General features: G+C 61.1%; 2 protein-coding genes across 2 annotated transcripts in view; one reads left to right on the top strand and one right to left on the bottom strand.

Moving 5' to 3' along the window:
- Positions 1-1,011, bottom strand: part of VAV1 (vav guanine nucleotide exchange factor 1) — a 62,479-nt gene extending 61,468 nt beyond the window's left edge. The window contains exon 1 of the mRNA XM_034792826.1: positions 742-1,011. The gene's annotated coding sequence lies outside the window, so the exon portion shown is untranslated. The remainder of the gene's footprint in view (positions 1-741) is intronic.
- Positions 1,012-2,044: 1,033 nt separating this feature from the next.
- Positions 2,045-17,120, top strand: SH2D3A (SH2 domain containing 3A; the record flags this gene model as incomplete). Its single annotated transcript, XM_034793021.1, is given in 10 exon segments — positions 2,045-2,180; positions 6,951-7,064; positions 7,450-7,883; positions 8,625-8,722; positions 9,768-10,354; positions 12,073-12,188; positions 13,519-13,690; positions 14,258-14,369; positions 15,252-15,437; positions 15,919-17,120. Coding segments are annotated over 9 exon segments (1,986 nt in total). The 3' UTR covers positions 16,092-17,120.
- Between the last annotated feature and the right edge of the window lie 393 nt (positions 17,121-17,513).

Raw genomic sequence — 17,513 nt, 5'->3', positions numbered from 1 at the left:
CTGCCCATAGGAGATCCAGATGGAGGGGGTGCCCGGGAGGTGAGTTTGGGGTGGGGGGGGGGACCCTGCTCATAGGAGATCCAGATGGGGGGGGGGAGGTGTCCTGGAGGTGAGATCTGAGGGAGGGAGCCCTGCCCTATAGAAGGTGACCAGGATGGGGGGGATCTATTCTGGGGACCCTGCCCTGGCAGTGAGATGGGAGACGTTCCCACTGGCTCCTGCCCTGATGGGGTACCCAGTTACAGGGCTGGGCGAGATTTGTTTTGGGGGAGCATGTTAGCTAACCCCGCCACCCCCAAGCCTAGGGGGAATCTTATCTCTGTTCCCACACCACCATTTTTCAGATTGTTTCCCCAGAGAGAGACTGGAGCTCTCCCTAAATCCCCTGCATACCCTGCCGCCAACCCAGCACCCTTTGTTTGCTGGTTACCCCCCAACGCACACCCTACAGCTGGATTAAAAGCACAACCCCCCTCCCCCTTATCTAGCCCTTGGAAGAAGGGCTTTGACTGCGTGATGATCTATCTGTGGGAAAGACAATTGCGGGGAGTAGGGCCTGGTTCAGCCCTGACCCCGTGGCAGTCGGAGGGGGACCCTGGATTTCCCCTGGGGTATCTGAAATCAGCATGTGTCATGCCTCTGCTGTGGTCAGGGGCACGCGGTGCCCACAGAGCCCTAGCACAGGCTGCGCTGGAGACGGTGGGCCGTGGCTGATCGGAACAAATACACAGGTTACGTCACTTATTTCGGGTGACCGGCTTCCTTCCCCTGCGGTCGCGCTGGCTCCGTTGTCCAGCCGTTGGTGTCCGTTCTCTTTGCCAGTTTTCCTTTTGCCCCCGTGGGCGATGCTCCGCTGGAGTCAATGGGGCCAGATCCCCGGCGGGTGTAAGCTGTCTCTGCGCCTTGGGAGTCGTGGCGGATTTACACCAGCTGAGATCCCTGGGGAGTGGGGGAGGCGGATCCAATCCCTGAGCCTGCCTCAAGGCTGGTGTTGTTCCAGCAAACCGGGCCTGCGATGGCTGGGGGGGAAGCACGCCAGGGCGGAGGATTTCCTCCCCATTGTGTGGCCGCCCAGCCCTTTGTGTTTGGTTTAGTTGGGGATTGGTCCTGCTTTGAGCAGGGGGTTGGACTAGATGACCTCCGGAGGTCCCGTCCAACCCTGAGATTCTAGGATTCTAGGATTCCTAGGGATGAAGCCACAGGGCCAGGGCGATGTCCTGAGCCGGGCATGCAGCTCCCGTCCAATGGGGCTGCGCCGGGGGATTAGAAGGGTGGTGAGAGCCAGGAAAATTACGGCATCACAAGGCCCCTGCATTGCCACTGACCTAGTGACATGAAGTTCAGGGACTGGGACATAGGGACTATCCTGCGGGAACAGACCAATAGGCCCATCAAGCCCGGTATCCCACCTCCTCCCTTCCCACCCACACCATGCTGCCAGGTCTGGCCCATGGGCCACCTAGCCCGGTATCCCGCCTCCTCCCTCCCCGCCCACACCATGGTGCCAGATCAGGCCAATGGGCCCATCTAGCCCGGTATCCCGCCTCCTCCCTTCCCGCCCACACCATGCTGCCAGGTCTGGCCAATGGGCCACCTAGCCCGGTATCCTGCCCACCCCACCCTGGATCAGCTCAATGTACCCATCTAGCTCTTTATTGCCTCACACTTGATGGGCCTGGTATCCCCCACCCTGCCCCCAGTCCCTGTTGCATTAGATCCAGACAATGGTGTCAATCCATGGATGTCGCTGGAGTGACTCTGGATTTACCCTAGCCGAGGTCAGACCCTGGCCCCGCGTCTCCCCATTCTCCATGGAGCGTGGCTGGTGCACTCGACTGGCTTAGCTGCTTTTTCCGTCTGCCCCACTGACGAAAATCGGGGTCCAGCATGTACTGTGTCTCCCTGTGACTTTTTATCTGTCTCTTTAATTCTTTGCTGATGGAGACACCGGGGCGCTTGGGAGCCGCCCCTCCTTTCATCTCACTTGTCTTGCCAATCAGTTTCTTCCCAGGGGAATTTTGATCTGAATCTCATCTCCTTTTAGGAGGAAGCATCTCTGCGGGGGGCTTGGCGTGAGCTCTGGAGGGCAGAGACCTATCAAACCCAGTGGTGAACGGTCCTAGAGGGTTGGATGCCCCGTCAGACTGCGCATCCCCTCGCGTGATGCCCCGGAGTTGCCTGTAAGTGATAGATTCTTGTATCCCTTGATGTGAGTGATTCAAACCGGCCTGACGCTGAGAGAATGAAGCAGCCTGATTTGTTTAGCTTATCCAAGAGAAGGTTAAGAGGTGACTTGATCACAGCCTAGAAGCACCTATCCTAGGCGGCCCTCACATTTAGCAGGAAGAGATGCAGCGGCTGGAAGCTGAGGCCAGATCAATTCACGCTGCAAATAAGAATCACATTTTTAACAGTGGGGGGAATTAGCCACGGGGGAGGTCACCTCAGATCTGGGCTTGTGATCTACAGAGCTGGGCAGTTGCGTTGGCTGGCGCCGGCGTAGAGGGCTCAGCCCTTCTGTAGACGGGGGCCTGTCCCTGACCTTGGCAGGAATTTTGTCTTGGCAGCTCTGCTGCAAGGATCAAAGGAAGCAGAGGGCTGGCTGGTTGAGCAGGGGATATAATCACAGCTCTTCCACGGTGCTTTTCACAAGCAGATCTCAAACCCTTCGCGGTCTTTAATATATTTATCCTCCCAACCCCCTATCTGAGGCAGGGCACTGCTGGGATTCCCATTGTACAAATGGGGAAACTGAGGCTCAGAGAGGCTACGTGACTTGCTGAAGGTCACCCTGGGAGTCTGCGGCAGAGCAGGGATTAGAACCCGGGTCTCCCAAGACCTAAGCAAGGGCCCAAATTATGGCCCAGGGGGTGAGTCACTGTCCTCTAGGTCTGCAGGGACAGCCTGAGATCCGAATAAACACCGTGGGGTCGTAAATTGTAGCCCATTGTGCCATGTTTGTGCAAATGCTCCCTCCCGGTCCCACGTGTGAGCGGTGTGGACAGTCGGGTAGCTAACGCGTGGGGCGGGGAGTCAAGAGAACGGACCGCTGCCCACGCTCAGGGCCTGATCCTAGACCAGTTGACAGCAGCTGCAAAAAGCCCGCTGAGTGGGCTCAGGACTGGAGGTAGAGCTTGGCTGATGCCAGAGCGGGGCGGGTGGCCCACGCTGCAGCACTCCACAGCTGGAGATGGGACACCACGGGGACCGATGCTCTGAGGAGGGCCAGAGATGTCTGGCTGGTGGGTCTTGCTCACCTGTTCAGGGTCAAACTGATTGGCAGATCTGGGGTCGGGCAGGAATATCCCCCCGGCCCAGATTGGCAGGGACCTGGGAAGTGACGGGATTCGCCACCTTCTGCAGCAGGGAGCGTGGGTCACCTGCCGGGGTCATCTGGGGCATGCCTCCATGCCCTGATCATTTTGGGCCCCTCGCCTGTCAGGCTGAGGAAGGGAGTTAAACGGCAATAGCTCCTCGTTCGCCCAGCAGGACCCCTGTGCCAGCTGGGCCTGTCCTTGTTAATTGTATTCTAGGCAAACAGGCTTTGCAGGTGCCTAGTCTCCTGCGAGGAGGCTCTAGATCAGAAACCCAATCGGCGGCTGTCTCATGTCGTCTAACGGGGGCAGAGGGTCCTTCCAGCGTGGGTGTGGCACCCGCGGGTGCATCGAGCGTCTCAACCTTTTTCTTTCTGAGCCCCCCCCCCCCCCCCCATGCTATACAAATTCCATGGCCTACCTGTGTCACAACATCTGGTTTTCTGCATATCCAGTAGATTAAAAGCCAGGGCCGGCATTAGGGGCTGGCAAGCTGGGTAATTGCCCAGGGACCCACGCCACAGGGGTCCCCCCATGAAGCTAAGTTGCTCGGGCTTTGGCTTCAGCCCCAGGCGGTGGGGCTCGGGCTTCGGCTTCCTGCCCTGGGCCCCAGCGAGTCTAACGCTGGCCCCTCTCTGGTTCGTTTTGGCGGCCCCCCCTGAAACCTGCTTGTGCTCCTCGCCCCCCAGTTGAGAACCACTGCTCTAGGGTTCCCGTCGCGGCACAGCAGCTGGTTGGGCAGGACGGTGCCGGGATACGGAGACACACCCAGGCCACAGGGAAGGACGGCGTTTAGGGCCTGGGTGAGTCACGTGGCAGCAGCACAGGGAGCTCAGAGTCTCGGTTTGTGACCCATGGAATTTGGGATCCCTCTGCCGCCTCTGTTGTAGAAGTACCATTGTAGGAAATGTAGGCTACCCCAGCCCTGGCCTCTCCCAGCAGGGGGCGCTGTGGGGAGCGGGGCAGGAGCGCTGGCTGTGGGGGGAGCTCCTGGCCACTCCAGTCCCAGCCCCTCCCAGCAGGGGGCGCTGTAGGGAGCGGGGCAGGAGCGCTGGCTGTGGGGGGAGCTCCTGGCCACTCCAGTCCCAGCCCCTCCCAGCAGGGGGCACTGTGGGGAGCGGGGCAGGAGCGCTGGCTGTGGGGGAGCTCCTGGCCCCTCCAGTCCCAGCCCCTCCCAGCAGGGGGCGCTGTGGGGAGCATGTGACTGGGAGCCCCAAGGCGCAGCCCCTGACTTTAGGGACCACAGCTGTGAAGAGTCATGTGACTTATTGGGGGTCTCCGTAAGTAGAAGCTTGAAGTCAGTGTCGGTTGAGAAGAGGCTGGGGCAGTCCGGGGTGGGTGGAGGAGTAGCTGGGGCAGGAGCCCAGGAGCAAGGCTAGCAGGGGGTCCTGATCCGAGGGTGACCGGAGCCCTAGAAAAGGACTAGAGGGACGTGGGGATCCTGGATCCAAGGCTGAAGGTGAACGCTGTCTGTTCAGTAAGGTGAATCAACCAGGCTCTGGGAGGGGAGTGGAGTCTAGTGGTTGGTGTGGTGGGGAGACTGGATTAGAACCCAGGAGTCCTAGCTCTGGAAGGAGAGTGCCAGGCGGGCTGGGAAGCAGGACTCCTGCATTCTGTTCCCAGCTGCGTGGTCGCTGAGTCCCACCAGGGTGCAGGAGGAGGGGAAACTGAGGCACACACGCAAGGGTGCAGTGATCTTGTGGGGCGCAAGCTGGCTGCAGGGCAACCCCCCAGCTCCTGCAGTGCCCTCTCCCTCTCCTCCGTAAGCAGGAGTGCAGACTCGTCTTGAACAGCCCCATCCCCTGCGCTGAGGACTCTTGCATGCCAGCCGGTTGGAGCTGCACCACGGGGCCCGCTCGCTGGGCTGGAACTCTTCCGGCCTCCTGGCGGGCTCCCAGTGCCGCTGACTCAGCGCCCAGGCATCCCAAGGTGTGCTCATAACCTGCCTAGGCCAGGAGCTGCGTGAACCGGAAGGAGCCCGCCCCGAGCAGACAGTCCGGAGGAGCCACCGTTGGGACAGGAGGATCTGATCCCGAGGACTAGATTCCTCCGGAGCCGGGTGAACAGGCAGGCTCCTCGCAGGGTAAAGGGATCCGAGAGGGTTACATGCCACGGTTGCTTTTGGCACTTTGCTCTTTCCACGCCCGCTTCTTATCGCTTTCCCCCTTCCTCAGCCTCTTTGCACAGCGTCACCCACAAAGCCACCGGCACGAACGTTAGTGGTGATATTACAGTCGAGTCTAGAGCAGTGGTTCTCCCCCAGGGGTCCGGGGCCCCTTCGGGGGGCCGCGTGCAGGCTTCAGGGGGTCCGCCAAGCACATCTGGCATTAGACTCACCAGGGCCCAGGGCAGAAAGCCAAAGCCCTGCCACACAGGACTGCAGCCCAGGGCCCCAAGCCCCGCCGCCCGGGGCTGAAGCCTGAGCAACTTAGCTTTGCGGGGCCCCCTGTGGCAAGGGACCCCAGGCAGTTGTCCGGCTTGCTACCCCGGAACGCCGGCCTGGCTTTTAGATGCAGAACATCAGTTGTTGTGGCACAGCTAGGCCGGCGTCAGAAAGGAAAAGGTTGAGAACCCCTGGTCTCGAGGCCCCGACCGGGATCGGCTCCCCCCGCCCCCTCCCCGCCATCGGGCTGGGTGCTGTGCAGGGCCCAGTTGAGATTGGGGGTGCCCCTGCCATGGTGCTCAGGCAGAGGGAGAGCGTCTCTGCCCCGAAGAGCTCACAGTATAAGGACACAAAGCGAGAGGAAGGATTGTTAGCCTGGATTTTACCATTTTGTCCATTTCTCATTGTGTGCAGCGCCCGGCACAACGGGGCCCTGATCTCAGCTGGGGCAGGGACTGTCTCTCACTGTGTGTCTGTGCAGCGCCCGGCACAACGGGGCCCTGATCTCAACTGGGGCAGGACCTGTCTCTCGCTGTGTGTCTGTGGAGCGCCTGGCACAGCGGGCCCTGATCTCAGCTGGGGCAGGGACTGTCTCTCCCTATGTGTCTGTGCAGCGCCCGGCACAACAAGGCCCTGATCTCAGCTGGGTCAGGGCCTGTCTCTCTCCGTGTGTCTGTGCAGCGCCTGGCACAGCGGGCCCTGATCTCAGCTGGGGCAGGGCCTGTCTCTCTCCGTGTGTCTGTGCAGCGCCTGGCACAGCGGGCCCTGATCTCAGCTGGGGCAGGGCCTGTCTCTCACTGTGTCTCTGTGCAGCGCCTGGCACAGCGGGCCCTGATCTCGGGTGACGGCTCTGGGTGCTGTTGTAATGCACCCTGGGGGTGTGAAAGTGGCGCTGGCACCGGCGGTGACCCAGCAGGCCTGTGCCTTGGGGGTCCCGTTGGCACCGGGCCATGCTGATTCAGCCCTATGGAATGACTAGCGCCTGTTGTGCGAATGGATCAGGCAGAGAAGCGGTTAATGGATGACCAGCAGGAGTAGGGGGCAAAGTCCTCAAGGCAGTGGAGGGACGGGGGCCGGGGGGAGGATCCCTGTCTGCTCTCTGACCCCGGTAGGAAGCTGCCCTGTCCTGAGGTCAGAGGCTGCGACAGGTCAGGCTGTGTGGGTCTGGCGGGGATGGGCCGGGAAGGTGGGAGCACCAAACCAGGTGCTGGGAGGAAGATGTTGCTGCTGACCTTTGACCTTTCGTCGCCCAGGTGACCATGGAGTTGGCCAAGGAGTCGCTCCGGAAGGAGCTGGAGGAGGAGCTGAAGCTCAGCACCGAGGAGCTGCGGAGCCACGCGTGGTACCACGGCTGCCTGCCACGGGAGGTACCCACGATTCCCATCTATTAGGGGTATTATGGTAGTGCTCAGAGGCCCCAGCTGAGGTCAGGCCTCACTGCCCTGGATGCTGCATCGATCCAGAGAGAGGCCCTGCCCCACGGAGCTCAGTCCCGCCGCCCGGGACACTCGGTATCCCTGTTTTACGGAGGGGAAGTGACTTGGCCAAGGTCACACGGAAAGTCAGTGACAGAGCCAGGGATGGAACCCAGGAGTCCTGACTCCCAGCCCCCTCCCGGCTCTAACCACTAGACCCCATTCCCCTCCCAGAGCCGGGAATGGAACCCAGGAGTCCTGACTCCCAGCCCCCCTGCTCTAACCACTAGTCCCACTGCCTGCCATCCCCACCCCTGAACAGCCCTTGTCTTCCCAGGAGGCCGAGTCCCTGCTGGGGGAGGACGGGGATTTCCTGATCCGGGACTCAGGCTCCAGCCAGGGGGACTACGTGCTGTCGTGCCGCTGGCAGGGCGAGCCCCTGCACTTCAAGATCATCCGGGTGGTTCTGCGCCCTCGCCTGGGCTACTCCCGTACCCTCTTCCAGTTCGAGCAGGACCAGTTCGACAACGTGCCGGCCCTGGTGCGCTTCTACGTGGGCAACCGCACGCCCGTCTCGGAGACCTCGGGCGCCGTGGTCTCCCGGCCCGTCAACCGGGAGGTGCCGCTGCGCTGGCTGCAGGAGCGCTACCGGGCCACCGTCCAGCCCCGTGTGGACGGGCAGGAGCCGGCCAAGGGGGACACGGCTCCCCGCAGACTCGGCCTCCACAGGCTCACCGCTGGGGAGAGGGCGACAGAGGGGAACCTGCTCCGGTGAGCGCTGGGATGGGAAATGGCCCTGGTTAGAACTCGGGCTGGGGTGCTGGGAGTCAGGACGCCTGGGTTCTCTGCCCAATTCCGGGAGGGAAGTGGGGTCTAGTGGTTAGAGCGGGGGACGGGCTGGGAGTCAGCACGCCTGGGTTCTCTGCCCAATTCCTGGAGGGAAGTGGGGTCTAGTGGTTAGAGCGGGGGACGAGCTGGGAGTCAGGACGCCTGGGTTCAGTTCCCAGCCTGGGAGGGGAGTTGGGGGTCTGGTGGGTTTGAGCAGGGAGGACTCGGAGTCAGGACTCCTGGGTTCTATTCCCGCTGTACCATAGAGTCGCAGTGTGACCTCGGGGGAAGCCCATTCCCCTTTCCGTGCCTCAGTTTCCCCATCAGTGAAGTGGGTCTTCTGAGCCTCTCATCCGGGGATGGGTTGTGATGCTCAATTCCTTGCTAAGCGCATTCGAACCCAGGGGGATAGGGGCTGCCCTGATTATTAACCCCGTGTCTGCCAAACTGCCCCCACACTGTGGGTTGGGTCTGAAAGGGTGGTCCCTGGTGCTGTGCCTGACTCACACCAGCGACTCGGGCTCCAAACTGGCTTCCCCACGAATAATCACGTTCCGTGGAGCAGCCCAGATCTGCCAGCCGGGCCCATTACTCCGGCATCCCCTTCATTCTGGGCGTGGGCCCTTTGCAGCTTGGGAGTCTGCAGCGGCCTGGGGCTCACGGTGTCGCCGCTTCTCCTTGCAGAGTGAAAGACAGAAGTGGGAGCCACCCCACCGGGCTGGATCAGCTGGGCCGGAGACCCTCCCTCTACACGGCGCAGTCAGACAGTAACCTGCGGACAGGTGCGTGGGGGCCGGGGCTGGAGGGCAAAGGCTGCCTCTCCTGGGAGGTATTACCCCTTCCGCCACGTGGGGGGTACAGGGCAAGGGTTGGTTTGGCTGCCACCTTCAATGCAGTTCCTCTGGATTGACGCTGGTGTAGCAGGATTTGTGCAGCTCCCTAATGCAATGCTCCTAGGGGGTACCATAATACACCTAATAGATAATGTACAGTGCCTAGCACGCTCATGGAGCGGGGCTCCTAGGTGCTACTGTAATACATCTAATAGACACCTTAATAGGCAGCAGGTTTAAAACAAACAAAAGGAAGTATTTTTTCACACAGCGCACAATCAACCTGTGGAACTCCTTGCCAGAGGATGTTGTGAAGGCCAAGACTGTAACGGGGTTCAAAAAGGAGCTAGATAAGTTCATGGAGGATAGGACCATCTATGGCTATTAGCCAGGATGGATAGGGATGGTGTCCCCAGCCTCTGTTTGCTAGAAGCTGGGAATGGGCGACAGGGGATGGGTCACTTGATGATTCCCTGTTCTGTTCATTCCCTCTGGGGCACCTGGCATTGCCCACTGTCGGAAGACAGGATACTGGGCTAGATGGACCTTTGGTCTGACCCAGTATGGCCGTTCTTGTGTATAATGTACAGTGCCTAGCACGCTCCTGTCCATGAGCAGGGCGCCTAGGTGCTACCAGAATACATCTAATAGATAATGTACAGTGCCTAGCGCAACAGGGTTCTGGACCATGACAAGGGCTCTCAGGCGTTACCATAATACACCAAATAACGGACTCCTTACAAACCAGATCCCTCAAGCTGGTGTAAATTTGCATCTCTCCATCGACTCCAGTGGGGCTAGAAGCCTGGGGATCTGGCCCTACTGCCTATCACCACAGCTCCGATTGCCACCCCGCTGGTGTAACTCCCCTGTCCCTAGGGGAGCGACTCCAGATTCACACCCATCCTGGCTGAGAACAGAACCAGGCTCCGTGGGGTCCATGAGTGCGGCCGCTCCGTTCCCTGCTCTGACGTGGTCCCATCTCCCTCTGCAGGCAGCCCGGAAGCTCCAGCCGGCACCCAGGAACGGGGCGAGCTCCCGCCCCCCTCGCCCGTCTTCCGCACTGGCAGCGACCCCGTGCTGCGGCCCACCGCCCCCCGGTGCCTGGACCCCGAGGGGGGTGCAGCCCTGAGCGGCTCGGAGGGGCAGCTGCACTCCAAGGCTCCCCCCAAGCCCCTGCGGGCCCCCTCCATGCTGGTGGGCGACGCCTCCCAGGAGCAGCTCAACACCTACTGTGAGCTGGTGCCCAAAGCCCCGGCCGGCTTGCGGAGCCACGTGGCTCGGCTGCACACCGAGGAGAAGTGGCGTGGCCGGGCCCGGGCCACGGACACGGCCTTTGGCTTCCTCGAGGACGAGGTGGCGCCGCTCCCCCGGCCGCGCCCCTATGAGGAGGAGATGGAGGGCTTTGTGCGCCCCCTACTGGAGACAGCCTCCTCCTTCCAGCCCCACAGCTTCCACTCACTCCTCCTGCCCCCCGACAACAAGCCCCTGGAGCCTGGCGCCCTCAAACGGCTCAAGGACCTTTTCGACTGGCATGACTGCCGGACCATGGCCCTGCACATCCTCTACATAGACTGTTTGGTAAGAGGGCGCTGGGAGCCAGGACTCCTGGGTTCTATCCCTAGCTCTGGGAGGGGAGTGGGGTGTAGTGGTTAGAGCAGGGGGGGCGCTGGGAGCCAGGACTCCTGGGTTCTAACCCTAGCTCTGGGAGGTGAGTGGGGTGTAGTGGTTAGAGCAGGGGGGGGCACTGGGAGCCAGGACTCCTGGGTTCTAACCCTAGCTCTGGGAGGGGAGTGGGGTGTAGTGGTTAGAGCAGGGGGGCACTGGGAGCCAGGACTCCTGGGTTCTATCCCTAGCTCTGGGAGGTGAGTGGGGTGTAGTGGTTAGAGCAGGGGGGCACTGGGAGCCAGGACTCCTGGGTTCCAGTCCCAGCTTTATTGCTAACTCACTGTTCAACTATGGGTCAGTCCCTTCCTTTCCCTCTGCCTCAGTTTCCCCAGTCTGTATGGTGGGGGTATGATAGTGCCCTCCAGGGCAGTGGGGTGTGGGGAGGTGAGCTGGTTGTGAGGCACCACTGTGTCTTTGTAAAGTGCTTTGAGACCCTTTTAGCGGAAGACCCCACAGAGCCATAGAATTTAAGGCCAGACAGGATCATTGGCCTGGATATCACAGGCTACCAGCGCCACCCAGCACCCAGACACTAAACCCAGCATGGATGGGTGGGTGGCATCACCCCCGCCTCTAACGGCCCTGGACCCCAGGACCTCCTGGGGATGCAATCGGACCCTCGGGGTAAAAACTGACCACTGAGGTCTGTGCACTTGTACCTCAGCCAGGCACAGCGGCTGCTCCGCTCTCCCCCGGGGGGCTTGTTATCCTGCGCCGGTGGCCCCATCTCAGACCTCTCCAGCCCAATTAATAGGAGCGCTCCTCTCCTCTCCTCTCGTGCCCCAGCCCCACCCATGGTCCTCAGGCTCTCCCCTGCCAAGAGGGCCCATTGGACTGGCCCTTCCCAGAGTCTGAGACCTGCCAGCTTAGCTAAGCTGCAGCCTGTGGGTAGAAGGGGTTAAATATTGAGGGGGGGGGTTGTTTAGGGGGGTAGGGGATCTCGGGGGCTGTGGAACTGTCCCCACCCTAAGGGGAATGGGTAGGAGCTCCATAGCTCTGCCCGGAAGCAGCCCTGGAGAACGGGAAGCAGGAGATCTGGGTAGTTATAGCGGGTTGGGGTGGGCATTGCCTGTGAGGGGAGAGCGCCCCCTCCTGAGCCCCCCGCCCTGCTCCTTTGTAGCACAGCGCCCCCTAGTGCTGTGCTGGGGCATTGGGGTCAGAAGTAACTGTGCGGGGAGAGTATCAGAGGGGTAGCCGTGTTAGTCTGAATCTGTAAAAAGCAACAGAGGGTCCTGTGGCACCTTTGAGACTAACTTCTGTTAGTCTCAAAGGTGCCACAGGACCCTCTGTTGCTTTGTGCGGGGAGAGCGCCCCCTATTGATCCCCACTCCCTGCAGCACAGCGATCCTGGAGATGGGTCAGGGGTGGCTTATGGACCGACGGTGACCCACCCTCCCTGGTCTTTGGATGGCCCTGTTTGAGCCTGGCTGGGGGTATTGCTCGCTCCCCAGTGAATGTGGAATGGGGGGATCGGCGTATCCAGGGGCTCATCAGTGTAATGAGAAAAATCCCAGGCCCCTTGGGGGATCCAGTGATCTGGCTCCCCTCCACCCCCTCCGCTGGCAGAAGGGTCCCTTTGTCCTGGCAAGTCTCGGGCCCTCACCCCTGCGCTTGTTTGTTGCTTGCACCAGGCTGGCAGGATCACCGGGGTGCCCAGGGAGCAGCAGCGGGCGATGGGGGTGAGCTCGGGGCTGGAGCTGATCACCCTGCCTCACGGGCACCAGCTGCGCCTGGACCTGTTGGAAAGGTACCGGCCTCGGGGAGCAGGGTGTGGGGACAGAGGCTGCGGGCTGAGGCGTGGCAGTGTTGAAATGCGGCTGCTTCTGGGGGAGCGCACGAGGGTGGCTAAATAGCTGCACGGCAGGATTTGCACTGGCAGGAGGAGGAGCTGGAGTCTAATTAAAGCTGCGGGGGAAAGTTAGAATAAAACATGGCTGGGTAAAGCCTTTACCGACCACAGCCTGGGGTAAGACTTAAGGGCTTGTCTACATGAACATTTAGTTCGCGGCAAGCTAGGGTGGGAGCCTACCTCCCCCCACCCTGCCTGTGCGCTCAGTCCCTGTGCATCACCAGCTCGTGAATGCGCTTGGCTCTAGTGCTCTTTGAAACATGACTGGATCAATGCGCACTAACGAACTTCTAGTGGGCATCAGCAGGGATCCGGCGGGCCGGGCTACGCTTAGAACGCTGTGATGAAATTGCTCTAAGCCGACGGGAGAGAGTTTCTGCCGGCAGCATAGTTAATCCACCTTCACGAGAAGCGGGAGCTTCCCTCCCATCCACGTAGCGCTGGCTATGCCGGGGGCTAGGTCATCATAGCTGTGTCACTCGGGGGGGAGAGAGAGTGGTTCACACCCTGAGCGCCGTAGTGGAGACCAGATCTTAGAGCGTGGCCGGCTGGAGCAAGTTCCCACCCCCAGCGTGCTGCGAACTAAATGTTTGTTTGTGTAGACAAGCTCAGGGACCTCGTGAAAGATGGCAGAGCGCCTCCTAGCACTGCGGTGTGGTACTGACTGCCAGGGGGAGAGCGCCCCCACCTGAAACCCCCACTCCCTGCAGCACAGACCCCTGCCCCTCCGAGCACCATGCTGGGGCATTGGGATCTGCACTGACCCAGGGCATGTCCACACTACACACACAATGCGGACCCTCGTCACGGCAAAAGAGGTTTTTCCCATCGCTGTAGTAAAGCCACCCCTTCCCGTGGCAGTAACTAGGGCAACGGAAGAATTCTTCTGTCGCCCTAGGGGTGTCTACACTGGGGCTTAGCTATGTCATTCAGGGGAGGGCGGGGAAGTGAATTTCTCACACCCCTGAGCACTGTAACTAGGTTGACCTATGTTTTAAGTGGAGACCAGACCTCAGTGGGGAGCGCTCCCCCTTCTGAGCCCCTCCCTATGTTATGCACAGGGGGGTTCCCTTGCAGGTCTCCCATTTAACACACAACCAAGCCCAGACCTGCTTAGCTTGCCCCAGGTAACGTCCGCCTCCCTTGAGCAGCTACAGTCTGGGCTCCGTTGCGTGCCCTGCTAGCGAGTGGTAAGGCTCAACCCCTGCGGTGTCTCTGTCCCTTCCAGGCACCATCTCATTGCCCTGGGCATCGCTGTGGACATCCTGGGCTGCACGGGGGCCGTGGCGGAGCGAGCCGCCACCCTGCACAAGATCATCCAGCTGGCCGTGGAGCTAAAGGGCTCGGCCGGGGACCTGTTCGCTCTGTCGGCCGTGATGAAGGGCCTGCAGCTGCCCCAGGTGAGGGGCAGGCCGGGGGGTGACTAGCTCCTGTTCCCCATAGAGGGATGGTTCAGGCTGGCCCATAGAGAGGGGCGCATGGAATTGTCTCGTCAAGGAGCGGGCTGTGAGCCCTGGAGTTTGGCCTGCTGGATGGAGCCCTGGGGAACAGACTGTCTTGGTCCCCATTGGTGGGGAGGTAATGTGTTCTAATGGACTAGGAGACCAGTGACCTTGGACAGGTCGCATCTCCTCTCTGGGCCTCAGTTTCCCCTGCCCGCACTGTGTGTGTATACAGTGAGCTGTTCAGGGCAAGGACTGTCTATGGGTCTGTGCAGCGCCCAGCACGCTGCGGGCCCCGAGCTTGGTCACTTGGTCTGCGCAGCGCCCGGCGCAGTCGGGGGTCTTGAGTTGCTACAGCATAATGGGATCCAACAGGCCTTGATCTGTCCCTAAGGAACGGGACTCCCATCCATCTGGCACGTTGCCAGGGTCTGGTCAGTGGCGCTTGCCCCAAGGCAGGGCACCCGCCGTAGCCCCCCAGTAGCTCACTCCTATCCCCGTGTCCCCACCACCACCACCCCGCAGATTGCGCGCCTGGATCAGACGTGGCAGAAGCTGCGGCAGAGCCACACCGAGAGCGCCATCGCCTTCGAGAAGGACCTCAAGCCCTTCGTGAAACGCCTCCACCGGGGGGAAGGTGAGACGGGGCCCGCGGTGGGCCCAGGCCATGGACCTGAGAGGGGATGGAACAAGCTGGGGAGGGATCTGCCCGGGGGTGGAGGCGATGTGGGGGGAGCATTATGGGGGGTGAATCTCACCCCAGGAAGAGAGGGCTGCAGGGCGTGGCTGGAGAAGTGGGAATTAGGCTTGGGGGGGGGGGGTAGCCTCACCTGGGCTTGTGTCCCACCAGCCTGGGCTGGATCACAGCCAGGCCCCCTCCCCCGCCTCTGTTGCCAAATGGTACAGGTCCCCTACTTGTGCTGCTATCCCCCCCGTTCCCGCAAGTACCCTTCTATGCCCCTATGCCAGAGCCCTGGCCCAGTCCAGGAGGATGGCTGGCCCAGTGGTTAGCATGCTGGCCTGAGACTTGGGAACACCAGCTTCCGTCCTCTGCTCTGCTCCAGAGTCCCTGTGAACAAATCACATAGTCCCTCTGTGCCTCAGTTTCCCCTTCTGTACAATGGGGATGAGAGCCTGGCCGCTCTGGCGGTTGTGAGGATAAATGCATTAATGACCGTGAGGAGCTTGGGGGGTGAGTGCCAGCTCAGTACCGAAGATGGAGCGGACGTCTTTCTGTCCATGTCTCAAATGGGGTCTGATCCTCTTCTCCCAGCAGCCTCTGCAGTAAGCCTCGGGGCTGGCTGTAGCTGCACCCGTTACACCAGGGCTGCATTTCACCCTCCATGGCCAGTCCTCAATCTTATTACTCTAGCCCCAGCCTGCAACAGCAAAGCAGATCGGGGTGGGCCAGATTTGTCTGGGCAGTAGTGCCTGGCCTGCAAGGCGCAGGTTGGATACGTGAGTGGGTACAGGCCCCTGCTGGAAGGTGGCTCTCTGACGCCTTGTCCCCGTGCTGCAGGGAACTCCTCCCAAGGAGAGGTCGCCGTCCCGCACCTCCTGCCTCTCATCAGCCTCATGGAAGGGGAGCAGCTCTGGGACGACCATGAGGAGAGCTGCGACCTCCTCCTACGCACGCTGGAGTCCGCCCGCTCCATCGCCACCAGCGCCGGGGCTTACAAAGCCACCGCAGAGGCTAAGCTCCAAGGTAGGGCTGCAGGGAGCTGTGTGGGTCAGCGGCTGGCTAAAGGGTCTCCAGAGCCTCATAGGAGTTGTAGTTCAGTTGCCTCGTTATACTCCCCCTTTTCTCTGGGCTGGGTTCCCCAGCTGGACTACATCTCCCATGCTGCCCCCCTGACCTGGGACTCCCATGCTGCCATTGCGTCACTGCACCATGAAGCGATGCTGTGGTGCATCATGGGAGATGTAGTCCAATGAGGGAGCCCTGCCTCTAGAGGTGGTGGTGGGTACGCAGCCTCTGCACTGCAACTCCCACAGGGCCCGGCCGAGGCAGATCCAAACAGTACTATTCTCAAAGCCGGCTTCGATGGAAATGGTTTGAGTAGCCCCAGTGTACATGGAGCCAGTTCGGCCTGCGATTACACAAATAGCGTAGGAAGGAACAAGCCAGAGCCCCAGCCCTCCTGTACCTCTCCGCCCTTCCCTGGTATCTTCTCTCCTCTCCCTAGGCTTCCAAGCCACGCCGGAGCTCCTCGAAGCTTTCCAAACCGAGTTCGCGCTCCGCTTATTCTGGGGCAGCAAAGGAGCGGCCGCGGACCGGGCCGAGCGCTACAGGAAATTCGACGCCATCCTCACGGTGCTGTCCCAGAAACTAGAACCAGCGGGGAAAACGGAGCCCTGAGTTTCCTCCGCCACCACGGCACGGACCACGAACAATGGCTTGCAGAGCAAAGTCAGCACAGGATGGAGGAGCGACCACGCCCCGGGGCCTGGAGATCTCTCCACGAGCCAGTGCCAGGAGCAGGATGAGGGAAAGGGAACTAGCCCGAGACCGAAAGCCTTCCAGGCCCCACCGCCGCAGAGGACGGGGGAAGACAGATTTCCGCAGCTTACGCGCGTGCCGTATTCTGCCAGCCCCCCGTGCCTTGCTGCTGGAGGCGGCTGCTCCGTGTACAGAAGCTTGGGGGAGCGGGAAGGATTGGTGGACCCATTGCACCCGCGAGCCTACGGCTTTTTAAATGCAAAATGCCACTGCAACTTTAGCTTCCCCCGCCTCTTTGCCAACGTGGGAGGGTGTGAGCTGGTGAAAGGGAGCGGAGGAGCAGGGGGGATTTCCCCCTGCCAGCAGAGGAGGGGTGCCTGGAGCAATAAACCGAAGCCTTCCAGCTGGCTTAGAGAATTGCTGCAAAGGGTAGCGCCTGTCACCGGGGTGGCTGGAGGTTACGTGGGGGAGGTGGCTAGGGGCTGATTTGCAGCCTGCGGGGGCTGGTGCAGCAGAAGCCCCCTGCCCCCTTCCAATGACAATTGGCGACTTAGTGAAAAGTCTCTCTCCGCCCCTGCCCACTTCTCCCCTGAAACGAGCAGGTTTGTGCTGCCCTCAGTGCATTAGGGGAGCTCCCCTGAGTCGGGGTGGCAGGGGGCTGTTAGCTCTGCCCCAGGGATGAAGAATTGCCTAATGGTTACAGCAGGAGACACCTGGGTTCTGCAGCCACTTCGGGCAGGAAGCAGGCTAGGAGGGGCCGGGCCGGGATTAGACTAGGATGGTCGGCTTCTGCTGTCAGCCGCCCTTTAACTAAAGCATCCTAGTGTCGTCCCCTCCCCCCGGCCCCCGACCTCAGCCCAGGGCAGTGGGGAAGCGAAACCAGACAACGCACCACCGAGGGGAACGGTCCGAGCCAGGCTGTCATGTTTCCTGCCCCCCCCCGCCCCCCGCGTCTATGCTCACATGAGGGGAACCAGCTGGAGTCGGTGCCTGTCCAATGCCCCAAGGAGCGGCTGGCCAGGAGGGTTATGGCCAGGAGGGCCTAAGGTGGGGAGTTAAATGAGGGTAGTTACAGCAAGGCTTAGCCCTGTGTGGACGCTCTGAACTCAGGCTCAGCCCTTGTCTATGGGGGAAGCTGGAACACTCGCAGCGAGGGTGGGAATTTAAGCCCCCTGCTCTGAATAAGCCAATGCAAACTGCAGCTGAGCTAAACTGCTATTCCATGTGTGGGGGGCCCCCTCTCTTCCCCACAGCCACGGTGGAGTAAGAATGGGGGTGGCTGGAGACGGCACAAGCGTGACTAGGCCCCGGCTCCAGCAGAAAAAATGCTGTTTAAATGTT

Source organism: Trachemys scripta, chromosome 16 (assembly GCF_013100865.1).
Source record: "Trachemys scripta elegans isolate TJP31775 chromosome 16, CAS_Tse_1.0, whole genome shotgun sequence".
NCBI lineage: Eukaryota > Metazoa > Chordata > Testudines > Emydidae > Trachemys > Trachemys scripta.
Note: the sequence above shows the minus strand (reverse complement) of the source record. Positions and strands in the feature narration are given on the sequence as shown.